Below are 16,892 nucleotides of genomic sequence, written 5' to 3' on the forward strand. Positions count from 1 at the left end.
CAGGAAATTCCAAGCTCTTCTCAGCAATCACATTCAGAGCACAGTTTTGGCCCAATAGAAAAAGGGTCCTAGCAAGAGGGTCCCACACCTACGATCACCTTCATAAGGTAGCTTCCCATCTTCTGTGTGGAAGTGGGTTTCTCCTTGGCCCTTATGCTGTGGAGGAGACCACTAGGAGCTAAGCTTCATGCAGGACCATCTCACCTGGACTTTTTGCAAGCCCTATGAAGCCCTCACACAAGCTCAAATGCTACAGGACTCTGCAGACCAGTCCATGCAACAGTAGACATTCATTCATTGTCTAGAGTCTACAGGTTTTTAAATGCACGGCATTCATTGTCATCAAATGCACAATTTTGATCAAAAACCATCACCAGTAGATCAGGTAACAAATCATCACAGTAGATCAGGTAACAAAAACATATATATTTTAAAATAATAATATATTAATGGAAACAACAAATACAGGATAGAGTAACAACTGTGTTACTAAACAAGGTCAAGGACAATGGCAAACTATAGATTCAAACTTTGAAGCCAATACTAATCAATGTAAATATTCCTGGGCTGCCTCAGCCCCGCCCAGGCACACAGCAGCAGAATGGTTTTGCAAGCATCCTCAGGAGGGCTGGAGCCTTCTTTGCAGGACGAGAGGGAGGTTGAGGCTGGATCCACTCATCATTCTTTTGGGAGAGGCTCCTTTTCCTCAGCACGAAGTTGGGTTTTGTGTGAGGGTTCTTTGCGTAAAATACATTGGCCTGCGCTGGAATCCTCAGCTCTGGGGAGAGAGGGGTGTACAAAATAAGGTGGCTCGGGAGGTGCTCCCTGGGACACCCCAACATCTGAGAGCCTGTGCCAGAAACTAACTGAGCCACACACCTGAGAGCTCTCCAATTCAGCACCAATACCAACAAGACAGCCTCCACAGTCCTTCCTGAGGAAGAACTAGGCAGAGCACTTCAACAGACCTAATGTCTGTTCCTACCAAAGGCTTTGGACTCCAAAACATCCCAGGTCCTCTTGTGTCTGCCAAAGCACACCACTAGGGTTTGCATCTGAAATCTCCCACAAAAGTGCCGAAGATTCAGACCCCACATGAGCCATCTTCACAGGTGGGTTTGGAAGGAAGCATTGGATGGTGAGTGCTCTGATGTCAACATGAAATTCTCATTCAAGATGAATACACTACTGGGAGGTGGGAGGGACTGGAAGAAAGGTTGAGCATGCTTGGAGGAAGACCTAAACAGGAGTGCGCCCTGGGCAACAGTACCTTGTCCCTGTTGGCTCCACTGAATCCTCATTCTCCAAGTAGAGGTCCTCCTTCTCCTCTCCGTCTTTCTCTCTCTCCCTCTCTCCCAGCCTTGTTCTCTCTCTCCCAGTCTATGCCTTTGTGGCAAGGGCTGAGGAGCTCTCCACTGCCACACACTAGAGCTTTATGGACAGCCTCAGTGCACAACCAAAGAGAAAGTTGTGAAACCCAGAGAAAAGGCCTAGGATTCTCAAGTATGGCCACAGTGAGGACAGGCTGACCAGCACGGATACCACATTAGAGCCACGCTTCTGCGTTGGTGGAGCCTGCTTCCATGTGAACCAGGCTTCTGAGAATGGAGGCCACATTCCAAATGCTGCCCTCCTGAGAACAATGATTCCAAAGACCAGCAAAGGGACTGCTTCCCTCCGACATGGTGTATGGCCCAGTGGTGCCATGACCCCGAGTGGGGGAATACAACAGCCAGCTTCTCCTTCCTCTGAACACCTCTTTCCTGTCGCCCTCCTCTAACCTAGAGCCTGTTCTCCATCCCTTCTGGGTTGGATGTGGGGATCTCTGCTATGAATTTCTTAGGCTACCAAGGCCCCAGACAGACTTCCTCTTCCATAGACTCTACTAACCTAACAGAAGGTTAAGATAGGAGACAAGTGATCCTAGAACTCATTGGGATGGTGGTCTTCAGCGTACATAGGCTGGGATAATGGCTGCTGAGGTGTTTGGCTCACAAAAGCCAACCAACCAACCAATGAAAAAGCGCTGACATTATTATCAGATGAGCTCTGTGGCTACGTGCTCAGGAAGCCCTCATCTGACTCTAGTTAGGGATCATAAACTGGCTATTGGGATCACTCCTTGGCTAGTGGACTCAGGTGCAGAAGACCATGGAATTTATGCAAAAACAGATGATTCAAGCTGTCCCCCAGGCTGTGTTTTCTTCCCAATTTCATCCTGTTACTGCTTGCTAGAATCTTGGCAATGCTCTGCCCAGGCAGTGGTTTTCTTGTCACACAGAAGGCTTTCAATCCTACTGCTTCAGTCCACAAAATGCCAGTTCCATCTTTAGCCCATGCATGCCCATGTTCCTCTGAAACCACTCCTATCTCAGACCACAGAACCATACTGCTCCTGGAAAGAGGCTTTCCTCCTCACTCCTCAATGATGTCAGCTTTGCATGCGTCTTCATGTCCTGGGCAGGGCACCTGGTGGGGGAGCCGCACTAGCCACTGGGGTATACCAAAACACCTGGAGAGCTTACACCAGCAGAAGTGCAGTTGGCTTTGTGCACGAGCCCAACACACCCTGTTGGAGTGTACTTGGGGGTCAGAGACTACTCTTTGGTGCTAAGAGTTGACCCGAGTCCACATCCTGACCCTTGCTCTCTGTCATCTGATTGTCCCACTTACTCTTACGGTGAGACATGATTTGGCCCAGCTCATATTCCTCCGGCTTCTCCTGAGTAAGCAAGTGTAGCTCGAGGGCCCTGCGGATGACGACAGGAGCCCGATCGTGGCAGGTCACCTGGAGCAGCATGGGAGACAGGCCTTCAGGAAATGGGCCTTGAAGTGACTACTCAAGGACAGTGGGCAGGGGCATTCTGGAGGCACCTCCACTCTAAATACAAGGGCAACATCCATGACCCTACTACCTGAGGCTGACCTCCTGCTCATCGCGTGGGCTCTTCACATAGGCTACTAGCCCAATCCTTGTACATAGGACTTCCTGGACCTGCCATTGCTCTTTGTGGAGCTGCACTTCTCTCCAAGTGAAAGGACCCCACTACCTGCATACAGATGCAATCTCATCCCACAAGTTGGGAGGAATGGGACAATAGCCTCCAAGATCCTAGGTCTGCCCGAGGATGCAGGCGGCATTGGGAATGGCCTAGGCACAAAACCGAGAGGCTTTGGTCTGGATTGCCAGGGCCCAAATCAGACCCAGGAACATGACCACACACAGGAGTGATGAAAGATAGCCATGAGAGCTCCTGGCCTCCAGAGGCTCAGTGCTGGCTGGGGTGTATGAGGGCACCTCATCCGGCAAGGGTGGTCATTGGGTTACCTGGACATTTAGTGTGCTTGCTCCACATCCATACTGACTCTGCAGAGAGACCCTCTCAGCTCCTTGTTCAAGGAACATGCAGAACCTCATACTGGTGTCCTGCTCCATAGAGGCCAGCATCCCATACAGGGGAACCTGCAACCTAGGTCCTGGCCTGTTCTCATCTGTCACCCATACCTGCCTCTGCCCTTCTGGACTGCATGCTGCCACCTGACACACAGACTCCCTCAGACATGGCGGTGGACAAGCTGCTGTTCTCCCTCATCTCAGCTCCAGCCCTTCACACTGACCTCTTCCTTCTTGATTCCCATCTATCCTCCTGATCATCCAGAAGCTCCAAATTCAAGAGGGCATGAGTAGTTCATGGTATTGGACCAGTGTCTGCTCCCCACCCAGGTGTAAGCACCAGGGGACACCCCTGCTCCCAGGCTTACCAAAACAGTCTTGGCCATCTTTGGACTTTGTGTTTCTAAGTGGACACGAATTAAGCAGGTGTCTCCCACCTGCTTGTGGGAAAGCGGCCTGGAGGACTTGCAGGTTGATTCTGAGAACTGTGGGGGATGGAACATCAGCAAACCCAGAAACAGAAAGCCACCCCAGCCTGTCAGTTGGCTCTATGGGCTTCTAGCACATATGTCCAGGTGCTCGGGCTTCTTATTTCCCCAGGTGGGAGTGGAACGGCAGCACAAGTACAGCTTGAATAAGGTAGGTGTTTACCTCCTTTCCCTTGACCTCGCGGCGTTTCCTCACGATGAAATAATATTTGATTTGTGGATTCATGGACAGATACATCAGTGAGTGGTCAGGGACCTTGATTTCTGCAGAGCAAAGTGGAGAGAATTGTTAGGTGGCACTCAAGGATTAGACCACAAAACACCCACAACCCCTGAGAGTCTCCGCCAGGGCGAGCCTGCACCAGAATTGAGAGCCCTCCTATCCAGCTACAGTGCCACCAAAGACTTCCTTAGTGAATCTTCCCTGGAGAAGATGATGTACAGGATTCTAAACCAAAAGAGCACCTGGCAATGGAAACAGTACCTTGGGCCCAGAACTTCTCAGTGCAGGTTGGATCTGCCAAAGGGACACTGCTAGGATCTGCATCAGGATTGGCAAAGGCTCCTGTGCTTAGGCCTTTCTCCCCAGGGCAGCCATGCTCACACATGGGCATTCAGGGAAGCGTTGGATGGTGGGCGAATTCATCCCCTTGCCCTGGATGTATCCACTCATGGATGAATACGCGGAGGGGAGGTGGTATCCATCAGAGGTGTGTTGGGCATGGACATGGGAGGACTTGAGCAGGGTGGTGCCCTGGAGAACTCTATTGTTTTCTAGGATCGCTCTCCTTCCCCTTGTTTCTCATCAGGAGCTGTCTGCTTGGTACTTTTATTCTGGTTCTTGTTCTACTTCTGGCTCTTCTTTCTGTCCTGCATCTTCTTGTAGTTCTTTCTGGGTCTTTTTCCTGTTCTTACATGATTCCTTCTTGTTCTTCTTCTTGTGTATCTCCCTCCACCCTTCCTTCTGTTAACCTCCTTCTTTTTCTTCTTCTGCCTCCTGCTCTTTATCGTGTGATCCTCTCCCCACTCAGGAGTGTCTCTTTCTCCTCCTCCTCCTTCTCCTTCTTTCTCTGGCAATGGTGGGGCGTCCTGAGGAGTTCAAATCTATCACACTCTTCTGCCCAAATGCAGCCTCTGTTCAGTAGTCCAAGATGAAATCAGTTCTCAATCAATGGCCAGGAGTGAAACCAAGACCAAAGACAAGTGACTTCCTTTCTTTGTCATTGTCACAGTCAGGAAAGACTGAATAACACACACCACATTCTGGATAGGCTTCTACCTGTGGTAGTCAGCACCTCATCTAGACCAGGATTGCTAAAATAGATTCCACCTCCATAAAGCTTCCCCAATGAAAACAAGGTTTCCAAAATCTAGGAGAGGGCCAGCATCACTGCCACCCTCCTGCCATAAGGCATAGATGCCATCACACCTAGTGGGTTCCAGGCCCCCCGGAGTCCTCCCTTTTGACGTCTGTTACACACAAACCTCCCCTGGTCTGGAGCCTGCTCTCAACTGATGCTTGGGTTGAAAGTCTGTTTCTAAAATCACCTTTGTAGATTCTCGGTTTGGTAATTCCTTTTGACTGGCTTATTTTTTTACTAGGGATAAAACCAGAGGCACTTAAGCACTGAGACCATTCCCAGGCCTTTTGACTTGGGTAAAGGGTCTCCCGAAGTTTCTGAGGCTGTTTGGCAATCCCCATCCCCCTGCACTGCCTCCCAAGTCCCTGAGATTCGCAGACACTGCCCCTTGCCCAGCTCCTTGCACCTCAGTCTTCCTCATGTGTGAGACAGAGCCAACTCAAATGAGGCGGTGTGTGAAAATGGGAAAACTCACTTACGTGCCCGACAGATGGTGGGTTCTACTGTGGACAGGCTGGGATGGTGGAGGCTAGGAGTGTCGGGCTCACAAGAAAGGAAAGAGCACTGGCATTGTGGACAGCTCAGCATTGTGGCCTCTGTTCTTCAGATGCCCTTCTTTGTTGCTGGAAGGAATAATAACCTGGCCATTCTGATATCTCCAGGAGATGGGCACCCAGGCACAGAGGACTTGGAATTGTTCCAAAAAGAACCCAAACAGGCTGTCCCCTGGCCTTGACTTCCTCTTCACTGAGTCCGGTTCCCAGTTGCTGCAATCCTGACATTCTTGAGTAGGCAGGACTTCTCATATCCTGGCCATGGATTGGGACCTGTGCGGCTTCCGTCCATAGCAATGCTGATCCAATCAGGACCCATGCTCTGCTCCTCTTCATTTGAAGGCATCTTTATCAGTGAGCCATAAACCAAACTGATGATGGATTGAGCCTCTCTCTGCCTTGCCCTCATCGATATTAGCTTTGCATTGCCAGACCAGGTCCAGGGGAGAACACGTTTAGGGAGGTCCAGCAGCCCCCTGGGGCCGCACTGAACACCTCCACATTGGACACGCCCATCACTGCACTTGGTTTCCTGCACCAGGCCCACCACACTCTGGCTGTTTTAGGGCTAAGGCCCACTTTCTCTTGGCTGTGAGTTATCCTGAGCCCACTGTGGATCATGTCTCCCCACTGTCTGATTGTCTGACTTACTCTCATGCAGAGACATCATTCTCAGCAGCTCAAAGTTGTCCACATCCTCATGCTGCAACAAATTTTGGTCCAAGGCCCTGCGGATGAGGCTTGTCACCCTCTCCTGACACGTCACCTAGATCAGGGTGGGACAAATGTCATCAGAGAATGGCTTTTAGAGGAGCTACCCAGAAGACTGTGGTCAAACATTCAGGAGAAAAGTTAGCTACATATACAAGGGCACAATCTTGTTATCCTGCTACCTGAGTGTGGCCTCCATATACCCCCTGGGTTCTTGCAACGTGCTACTAGAACAATCCTGGTACAAATATCTGCCTGTACCTGCCATCTCCCCTCCCCCTGGGGAGCCACATTTCACTCAGGTCAAAGGACCAAACTACCTATGCACAGACACACTCTCATCTCACTGAGATGACAGCAATGGGCCAGGGATCTGTGCACCAAGTGTGCTCTGGGATGCAGGCTGCCTTTGTGGGTGGAAGAGGCAGATGCACTGAAAATTTTGGTCCTGACTGCCACTACACAAAACAGACTCAGATACAAGAGTGTGCACTTGAGTGCTTCATGATAGCCTGGAGAGGCCCTGGGCTCTGGAAGCTCGGTGCGGGTCTGGTTCTAATGATGTACTTGACTCAGCACTGGCAGTCACTGAACATGTCTCCTCTGCAGCTGGACACCTGCAGCATTAGCGTGTCTACTGCACAGCCATAGAAATTCTGCCAAGAACCCCTATAGTTCTGTATTTACTTACATGCAAAGGCTGACATTCCGAAGCTGTGGCATGACCCCCCAGGTGATCCCGACCCCAAATTTCCACACCTAGTCATGCTAAGTAGGTTCTCTTCCCTGCTACCAGGAACACACCCCCTCCTACACATGTGACAAGTCACTGCCAGCTCCTCTGCTCCAACCTCACTCATTGAGAATACCAAGTTCTAGGCACTGCAGCCTGCACCCTGGACATATCTCTGCGTTCATCTGTCCACAGCAGATGCCTTCATCTGTCCGTCTGCACTTCTGGCCTGCCACACCCACAATACACAGGCCCACTCACCGCTGCAGCTGGGCATGCTGAGGCTCTCCCCCCTCAGGTCAAGCCCTTAAGACTGACCTCTCTCTTCTTAATTTCCCACCACAGCCCCAGGGTTAGCTGTGTCTCCTGCCTTCCACTGTGTGGACACCCAGGAGGCAGCCCTGCTGTCAGGCTTACCGGGATGCGCTTTGTCTCCCTCAGGCTCTGTCCCTCTAGGAGGACGTGGACAAAGCGGCTGTCTTCCACCTGCTCGCTGGAGTGAAGCGGTGAGGAGCTGCTATTGGTGACTTTTCTCATGCACCACTCATTGCTTTGGGTGGCCTGGGGCAATGGTCCTGCAGCCACCGCAGAGCTGCTGCTCACAGCTGCTGGGATCCTGGATGCCACTGCCACAGAAGGCTCCAAGAACTGTGGGGGATGACAACATCAGCAAAGCCCAGCACCTGCACCCCACCCAGCCTGGCATTGGCTCTGTGGGCATTCTACAACATCCATCCAGAACCTGAGGTTCTTGTCCCCTTGGAGGATGTGGAGTGGCACCAGGAGTAAAGACTGAAGAAGGTGGCTGTTTACCTCCTTTGGCTTGACTTTAAACAACTTGCTGGCAGCTGTTTCCCGAAGAAGAAAGTCATAATCCACTCTGCCATCCAGGGCGGAATATACGTTTCCATCTGCAGGGATCCTCAGCTCTGGAGAGGCAGGGGCAGAGGCGTGGTAGGTGACACTCAAGGAATACACTACCCAACATCCCCCACAACTGAGAGCCTCTGCCAGGTCAGGTCTCACACACAGACCTGAGAGCCCCCGAATCCAGCTACTGTTCCACCAAAGACTCCCCACTGATTCCTCTCTGAGGACCCTCTATGCACAGGAGGTCCCCTACAGGAACACCTTTCAAGGAAATAGCCCCTTGTACCCTAGACCCTCTTAGTTCACGTTGGACCCACCAAAGACAAACCGCTACACTTTGTATCTAGATTGGTCCCCTAAGACTCATGTGTTCAAGGTTTTCTCCACACTGCAGCAATGATCACAGGTGGGTTTGGGGAAAAGCACTTGATGGCGGGTGCCTCCACCTTGCCAGTGGATTCATCCACTCATACAGGGCTACAATAATTGGAGGGGTATGGTTTGGAGGTGTGTTGAGCGTAGGTGGAGGATGTCCACAGCAGGGCTGTGCCATCCAGAGATATATATTTCTCTTGAGTTCCCCACTTCTGCATTTTCTCCTCATGAGTATAATTCTCATTCACATTTTTAATCAATTTATTGTTATACTTCTTGTTTGGCTTGTGTTTCTCCTTATTGTTCTTGATCTTCTTCATCTTCTCCTCATGCTCTTTCTTAAAGTCATCTTGACCTTCTTATTCATGGTCTCCTCCTTCAACTTATTTTCATTTTTCTACTCCTCCTTCTCCTCCTCCATGTCCTCCTTCTCCTCGTACTCCTCCTCCTCGTCCTCCTCCTCCTCCTCCTCCTCTTTCTTCTTCTTCTTTCTCTCTCTCTCCCTCTCCCTCTCCCCCCCCCTCTCTCTCTCTCTCTCTCTCTCTCTCTCTCTCTCTCTCTCTCTCTCTCTCTCTCTCTCTCCAAGAAGAGTTTACAAGCTGTGAAGGGTTCTATTCTACCACACTCTTCTCTCTAGAAATGGCCTCTGGTCCTAAGTGGACTCAGTTTGCAATGAATAGAAAGATTGGAAACCAGAAATGATTCTTCATTGAACTGCTTTTCTCATGTACTCAACTAGGTCAGGAAAGGTCGCCAAAGTAGGCACCCTGTGGTTGTCTGTCTTCTTTGACACAAGACAAAGAAGCCTCTCTTCTTGGCCCCTTGTGGATAATAGCTTTGCAATGCCTCCTCAGGCCAAGGAAAGAACACATGATAGGCAGGTCCACAGCCCCTGGGGAACATGAAGTACCTGCAGATTGATGCCCCATCATTACACTTTGTTTTATGCACAAGTCCTACCATACTCATCCTGGGCACTGAGTCAATGCACACTGTGTTTTGGCTCCCAGTTATCGTGAGCCCACTGTGACTCACTGCTCCCTACCCTCTGATGGTTCCACTTACTCTGATGGTTCGAGAGAATTTGCAGAAGCTCGTAGTTTTCTGGGTCCTCCTGCTGGAGCAAGTGTGCATCTAAGGCCCTGCGGATGATGACTGGAGCCCTGTCCTGGCAGGTCATCTGAGCAGGGTTGGAGAAAGCTCATCAGAGAGGGAATTTGGGAGTAGCTACCCAGAGGACAGTGCTCAAGGACAATCAGAGACAAGTGAGCTCTCAACACAAGGGCACCATCTTGATACCCTGCTACCTGAGGCCTTCATGTGATCATGTGGGGGTCTTCCTATGAGCCTCTAGTCCAATCTTGGTACAAGAGTTTGCTTCAACCTGCTATGCCCTACAGGGACAAGGAAATAAGGACCAAAAGACTTTGTACAGACACACTCTAGTCCCATCAAGATGGGTGGAATGGTCCAGTGCACTTCCATATCCCTGCTCTGGTCTGGGATACAGCTGCATTTTTGTGTGGACCAGGCACAAACCCTAGTTGCTTTGGTCCTGACAGCCAGGGCACAACACACACTAGGACTCTTTAATGATAGGCATGGAAGCTGCTGGGCTCGAGAGTGTCAGTGCTTGCTAGGGTGTCAGGAGGTTCGGACCCAGCAGGTGCAGTGGTTCAACATGGCTCCCCTGGAGGTGGACACCAGAGTCTCATGATGGATACTCCACACCCAGGAAGATCCTGCAGAGAGAGCCGCTAAATCTCTATTCACATACATGCAAACTAGGACACTAATGGGCCCCTCCAAGGCCTCCAGTTCTCTGTGACCCACACCTACCCACCCTAATCATTCTACAATGGCTCCCTTCCCTTCAACCAGCAACATATCCCCTCCCACACACAAGAAAATGACTGCCAACTCCTGTGCTTCAACCTCCACGGTTGAATATACTCCTCCTCAATACCAAGGTCAGTAGAGGATGGCCTGTACCCTCGATATTTCTCTGACCTCCTCTGAACCCAGCACTCTCTCCTGCACTTCTGACCTGCACACCCCAAAACACGCAGGCCCACTCGCACCCAGACCTGGCATGCTGCTGCTCTCCCGCCTCTCTCTTGCTCACTTTCTGCTTTCCTTCCTGACCTTCCAGAAGCTCCAGTTCAAGAAGACAGGCCTAGTCCAAAGTGTTTGCTGTGGACTCCGTCTTCCCCACTGTGGGCTCCCAGGAGACTCCCCTGCTCGAAGACTCACCAGGATGCTCAAATACTGTGTTGTCCTTTCCTTTTCCAGGTAGACGTGAATGAGGCACCTGCCTGTCATCCGCTTGTTATATTGGGGCCTTGGGGAGGACCGAGTAGACACCCCTGATGTCCTATACTCCGGCTCTGCCCCTTCCCTGGGAGAAGGCTCTGGCTCTGGGGTTGGCTGAGGAGCCGTGACAGAAACTGAGCATGTAGCTAGAGGAGAAAAGATGCCAACATGACTGCCTTGCCCTGACCTTCCCACAGACAGACAATACCTCTGCTGCCAGGAAGAACTCAGGCCCTTGGCCCACACAGGACCTCTTTGCAGACTGGGGTCACTTCCTGAATGGACAAATGCTTGTCCTAATTTCCAGCCCAACACCAGGCATACAGAATCCCTGCAGTGGGACAACAATCGCACCTTTCCTTATATACCCTTAGGTACTCACCACAGTCTGCCTGGCTCTCAGGCTTTGCCTGGCTTGATTTGCCATCTTCAATTGCAGCCAGGAGGTGGTGTGCTTGGTGTTCCAGGTTCAAGCCTCCCAGCAGGAGCCACATGGATAGCAGCTGCTGCAGACTCAGAAAGCCTGGAGGCTGATGGGAAGCCTCGGAGTAGAGGTTCACCCAGGTCCCCAGGAAGGAAGTTGAGGCACTGTGGGGAGGAAGGTGTGGAGTCAGCAAAACCCTGGCCTTGCCTTCACCACGGCCTCCAGAGAAAACCTCTGACCCTACACTGGGGAGAGCAGTCTTTCCTCAGCCTTCCCAAGTCAAATCACCTTGCAGGTCCCTATTCTGGAAACAGGAGCCCACCCTCTTGACCCCAAGCCCATTCCATGTTGAAGTTGGTCCAGGGGTCCACCATAGTCACTGAAGAGGACAACGTGCACTTATGCCCCATGGAGTCAGGGATGCAGTCACATGTAGGATATGTACTCATGGCACCTGCGGTTTGAGGCTGACCCCCATGAAAAGGGACAAAATGGCAGTCATTTGCACCCTATTTTTCAATGAATTATGAAACGTGACTGGAAACGTATCTTCACACAGTGGGTGCTTTCTCCATGTTCATCAGTGAATGAGCCCAAACTGCTGATTCCCACATATCTCCGGGTGTGGGAGCCACCATGTCCAAAGCCCCTGTCCAGCTATGTCCCAGCTAGGATGCTCTGTCCCACTATGGAAATTAACATGTCTTTATTAACCCAAAAGTGCTTTTCCCAAGGCCTGAGTTCAGAGACGCCTCTGGCACAGATCTACATTCTTCACAAAGCCAATATCACACTAGAAAGACCACCTGGCCTCGCTGAGTCCACCTGGGAATGAGCTCAGTGCACACCATTGAGCTGTGGTGCCCAGTGTGTGGGGACTGCTCCACGGACCTCTGTGGATCAGCTGGAGTCAGGATGGTTTCTCTGCCTGCGAGGGGAGTTCACTCCCCTAGCAAGGCTGTGGCAGGCACCTCCAGGACTCGTCCCATTTGGGACTGACATTCCACTATGAGTGTGGTCCTCTATCTCATTAGGTATCACAAACCTTTGGGTCCCTGCGAGGTACATGGCAGCCCCAAGACCCAGGCATGAGGGGGCTACACACTTGGGCTTGGTGGTCTGGTGCTTACCTTGGGAACAAGAGATCCAGCACCTGCTGGGTGGGGATGGAATCCCAGGAGATTAACCCCATGTTGCTGCTGAAATGTAGGTTCCTCCCACAAATGACAGGCAGGAGCTCATTCCTCAGCTGGTCCTGCCTGTAAAGTTCAAGGCTCTGTACCCTGAAGGGCTCCTCCGTGTTCTCATCATTTTCACCCTGGGTTGGGACCAAGAATGTTGGTTTAAAATGGAAATGGTGACAAACAGAAAAATGACTTGTGCCAATACACTAGAGTCAAAGCACAATGGGACAGTTCCCATCAGTACAACACACACACACACACACACACACACACACACACACACACACACACAGTCAGAATAGGAGTCCTGGGCCATTCATCAGGGATCAGACTAGAGGGCCTGCTGGGCTCACCTGCCCTGTGATACTCACTGTTACTCTTGAGCTCCTCTGCGACAATTGCCAGAGGCTCTGGCGTCTAAGATGAAGCCTCACCCAGTGCATCCACAAAAGGGCTAGTTGGCCCCCCTGAGATTCCTGGGAGCCTGAGGCTCGGCATTGTTTGCAACCACAGGAGAACATCCTTCTCACTCCAGTTTCTCCAACCAAATGAGCTCGGATGGCTTGGTCAGTTAAGTGGGTGCCTGGATACCAGGGTTCCATGTTCTGTTTGATCCATTGTCAAGGCAATGATGTCATTTCCTGTGCCCATACCTGAGCCTCTTTTCACATAAGACCACTTTCAAAAGCCCTATGAGCTGCTGATTTCTCCTCCATGCCTAAACATCTCAGGTGCGCAGGTGTTCACCAACAACTACCCAAACATCCCCACCAACATCTGCCCTGCTTGGTGCCACTAGAGTTCCAGCTTGGAGCCTTCAAAAATGCATTCATAACCAGTCCTTCCCTCTCAGCAGGTTTTGGACCCTGGTCCCATCATTGTGCAACTCATGGTGTGCCCAGTCTTTTCTGGAAAGTAGGGTAGCATCTAATCTCTAGGGTTTATTGTGTCTATTGGCCCATAACACCCTCTATTCTCTCTGAAATCAGAGATGGGACTCACAGGTGGCTAAAGCACAAATGTAGAGATGGGACAATCACAAGAAGGGCAGAGACAAAGAATGCACCCCAACTCAATCAGGCCTGTGTCCCACACAGGGACGTGGCCAATGTCCGTCCCATCGTGGCTGCAGTTTCCTCTCTACACCATGGCAAGTTGGAGGGGACTGAGATGCAGAGGCTGCTCCCCTCTGCCATACAACTTCCCAAGGCTTCTCCTAAGATTTCAAAAGGGCCAAGTGTGTCTAGTGTTGGGGTCTCACAGAGACTCCGAGGTACCACAGCATCCTGCTGCCCAGAACCGGTTCACCCCTCACCTCAAGGGGGCTCAGCCTCTGCATTCATGGGAATTGAAGTGGGTACAGGTGATGGGATATCACCTCCAAGACTGAGTTATGCCAAGTCCATGACCCCTGTCTGCATCCCTGTCTCCAGCACCACTCCCCTCTCTCTCTTTCCTCCCCAGAGCAAACAAATCCATTTAGCAAGTGTGTCCTGTGATAAAGACATGACAGTCACCCATCCTCTCATTGCAAAAACACTGAGGCTCAGCCAACATGGATCCTACCAGGAACACAGGCATAAACTCAGAGTCCGATCCTCCCAGCCGAGCCTCAGTGGAGCCTGGACTCCCAGCCTCCTGAGTCAAGGAAACAGAGGTGCCTAGCCGAGCCACCTTGGATGCAGCCGCACACAAACTGAACTCATCAATGCCCCTTGCTCTCAGTTGTGAGTAAGAGGGGAGGTGGTGTTTCACAACCCTGGACATCAAGTGCAGTCTCCAGGCTTTGGGGTGTGCCCTGGCCTCTCTCTATCTGCCCAGGCCCTCCAACTCACACTGGCCTTTTACCCAACCTCCTCCTAGGGCCAAACTCAATCCTGCTTCTCAATTTCTGCTGCCTTCCCCAACACACTGCTCCGCAAAATGAGCAGGGCTGGCTCTCTGTTATCATGCTGGTGTCAGCAGCAATGCCACCCCACTGACATCATTCTGAGTCCCAACCTAGGCACTCCAGCTGTCCTTGCCACATGTGGCCCTGTTTGGGCTCTGGCTCTTGCTCTTTTCGTTCATGTGCATGTGTTTTGAAGTTTTGAGTTTCTCCCACTGCAGAACTGCAGCTGTGGCAGGGTAGAGCTCATGAAGGTGACATTCTGAGCCACATCCAATCCCATCAGGACTGTGAACTGGGGTGACTGCTGGAACACAGTGATGAGTGAACACATGGGAGGTGGTTGGACCCACCTTGCCTCTGAGTGGTTTCCTTTCAGGACAGGAATGTAGGGATGGGAGCCTCTGGCATGGGATGCATCGCACAAGGCGTGACCACGGGCTCTTTCCTGGCAAAAACTGGCTCCACTAAGCATGGAGAGCACTGTCATTCCTGGTGGCTAACAACAGCCCTGGACCCAAGAAAGGAACCCACACTCAAGATTAACATCTGAGTGTGCGTGTCCTCGAGGAAATGAGGTCTCCTGATCCCAGGTGCAAAGGGGTAAGTCCTCTAACTCCAGGGGCCATGAAGGGACATCTGAGTTTCCCTTGTCCTTCTTTCCCTCTCTGAACCCATGGTGTCCTCACACTAACCACAGTTAGGACCCTGGCCTCATTCCCCAGTTGGGATCATTAGGCTCCATAAAGGACAGTCTCTAAGATGCTCAGTAAACCACCACCCTCTGCACAACCCATAATCCTATTCACCCAAGAGGCAAGAGGATTTCTATTCAGGAAAACCAGGAAAGGGAGAGCCTTTCTCAAGGACACAAGGACATTAGTGAGTGAGGGAGTGATTAATGGATGGAGAACTATTTCCACCACCAACTTCCAGGGGCATATATGGCCCTTTGGGCACAGGTACGGACCCTTTTTTTCCAATCAACTTTTTCAGAGAAGTGAGGCTGCCTTCTAGATGGCACGTCCACACTAAGGGGGTCTCCTACTTCTTCCACATGTACATATTGCAACGGGCCTCCCACTGTGCATCTGAGAACACTCTGTGGGCATCTGTAGCCTTTCAAGACCCCAGAAACCATGCGGGCACCCCAGCACCAGCAGAGCATTTGTGCACATCACAACAATCACCCCGGGTGAGAACTCTCCATTCCACTCTGTACTAGGCCCTGCCATCTGTACTGATCAGTCCAACCCCTCTCCTTCCTGTTTCTTGATTATACTACCATGGTTCCCACACATGGATGCCAGGGTGCTTGTGGCCGCCCCCCCCCAACCATTTGAGTTCCAGGAACAGTGGAATGTGTTTGGGAACTTCTGGATGACGGGAAGTCCCACCCTCCAGGGTTTCATCTTCAATGTAATGAGTGCAGAGGGAGCCAGGAGGGCTCTGTCAGGTAGAGAGAGGTGGGAGCTGATGGAGCCTCAACTAAGTGCCCAGGACTCTGGGTTCAGAGCTGGTGTTATGTGGAATTGTTGAGGGACGTGAAGAAAACCCAGCTCACTATACGCAGAGACAGCAGATGCCCTCACGTGGTCAGGCTGCTGTGCTAATCAGAGCCCCAAGATGTTCCACAGGTGTGGAGGTGAGGAACCCACGTGCCAGCCCAGGCTGTTCCTGAGCACCTCTACCTGGATTCGAAAAACGTGACTCTGCATCAGAGTCCTCACATCAATGTATCCCGGCCCCTCACCCCAAAAGTTCTCTCAGAGACAGTCAGTTTCCACTGCTCTGGACTTGCCCTTTTCTCTGGGATTCTGGGGGACCATTAATTAGGAGGTCACAACAATTCTCAGCACACAGGCTGAGCCTACTGAGATCCCAGGAGTATCCAGGCATTGCTTCTATTTATAGTACATCATGTCCCACGACACTGTGGACACGTATTGCACTCACCTAAAGAAACCACCAGGCCCAGGGCCTTCGTGCCACTGGCCTGCAGACACCTGGAGGAACAGGCAACCTATGGGCTGCGTGGAACCAAAGACCCTAGATCCTGGGATCTGAGCTGGACACACAGCTCATGTGCACACAGTCACCACTGTCACTGAGAGTGCAATTGAAACACCCGCAGAGTTAGCAGTGGACCTGATATGCCCACGAGTGGGGGTGAACTGCATCCCTTGAAAATGATCGTGTCCAGAGAAAGGCAAATTTTGTAGGATTTCACTTATCTCAGATTCTCAATTATCAGGTTCATAAAAAGATAAAGTACAATGTTCTTTTCCTGGGCCTCAAGGGCACTAGAATTCCGCATTGATGGCAAGAGTATGTCCACGTGAGTTCTGGAGATGCATGGTGGTGAAGCCTATACACCAACATCAACATGCTTAATGCCACTCAACTGTGTCCTCCAAAATGGTTTAATTACAAAACGGATGTTTGGTGTCAATTACCACAATGTAAATCCTTGGGAGACTGCTGATTGACTTATCTTAGCGTAAGTCAATGAATAAAGGTCCTCAGGTGTCAAGCTACAAAATGAGGGATGAGCATGGATGAGGATGGGTGGGAATATCCTCCCCCTCTAACACAAT

At 51.2% G+C, this 16,892-nt stretch overlaps 1 protein-coding gene across 3 annotated transcripts in view; it reads right to left on the reverse strand.

Moving 5' to 3' along the window:
* Positions 1–557: 557 nt before the first annotated feature.
* LOC144372106 (uncharacterized) overlaps positions 558–16,892 on the reverse strand; it is a 47,017-nt gene continuing 30,682 nt past the window's right edge. For 2 of the 3 annotated variants that reach the window (XM_078035525.1, XM_078035527.1), the window contains exons 3-13: positions 12,354–12,541; positions 11,182–11,387; positions 10,740–10,945; positions 9,552–9,666; positions 8,055–8,170; positions 7,659–7,889; positions 6,449–6,563; positions 4,046–4,146; positions 3,763–3,879; positions 2,674–2,788; positions 558–778 (exon numbers count right to left, since the gene is read on the reverse strand). In XM_078035525.1, coding sequence (XP_077891651.1) covers positions 573–778; positions 2,674–2,788; positions 3,763–3,879; positions 4,046–4,146; positions 6,449–6,563; positions 7,659–7,889; positions 8,055–8,170; positions 9,552–9,666; positions 10,740–10,945; positions 11,182–11,387; positions 12,354–12,541 — 1,716 coding nt within the window. In that variant the 3' untranslated portion in view covers positions 558–572. The remainder of the gene's footprint in view (positions 779–2,673; positions 2,789–3,762; positions 3,880–4,045; positions 4,147–6,448; positions 6,564–7,658; positions 7,890–8,054; positions 8,171–9,551; positions 9,667–10,739; positions 10,946–11,181; positions 11,388–12,353; positions 12,542–16,892) is intronic. The other variant, XM_078035528.1, reaches the window with a different exon arrangement.

Source organism: Ictidomys tridecemlineatus, chromosome Y (genome assembly GCF_052094955.1).
Source record: "Ictidomys tridecemlineatus isolate mIctTri1 chromosome Y, mIctTri1.hap1, whole genome shotgun sequence".
Classification (NCBI taxonomy): Eukaryota; Metazoa; Chordata; class Mammalia; order Rodentia; family Sciuridae; genus Ictidomys; species Ictidomys tridecemlineatus.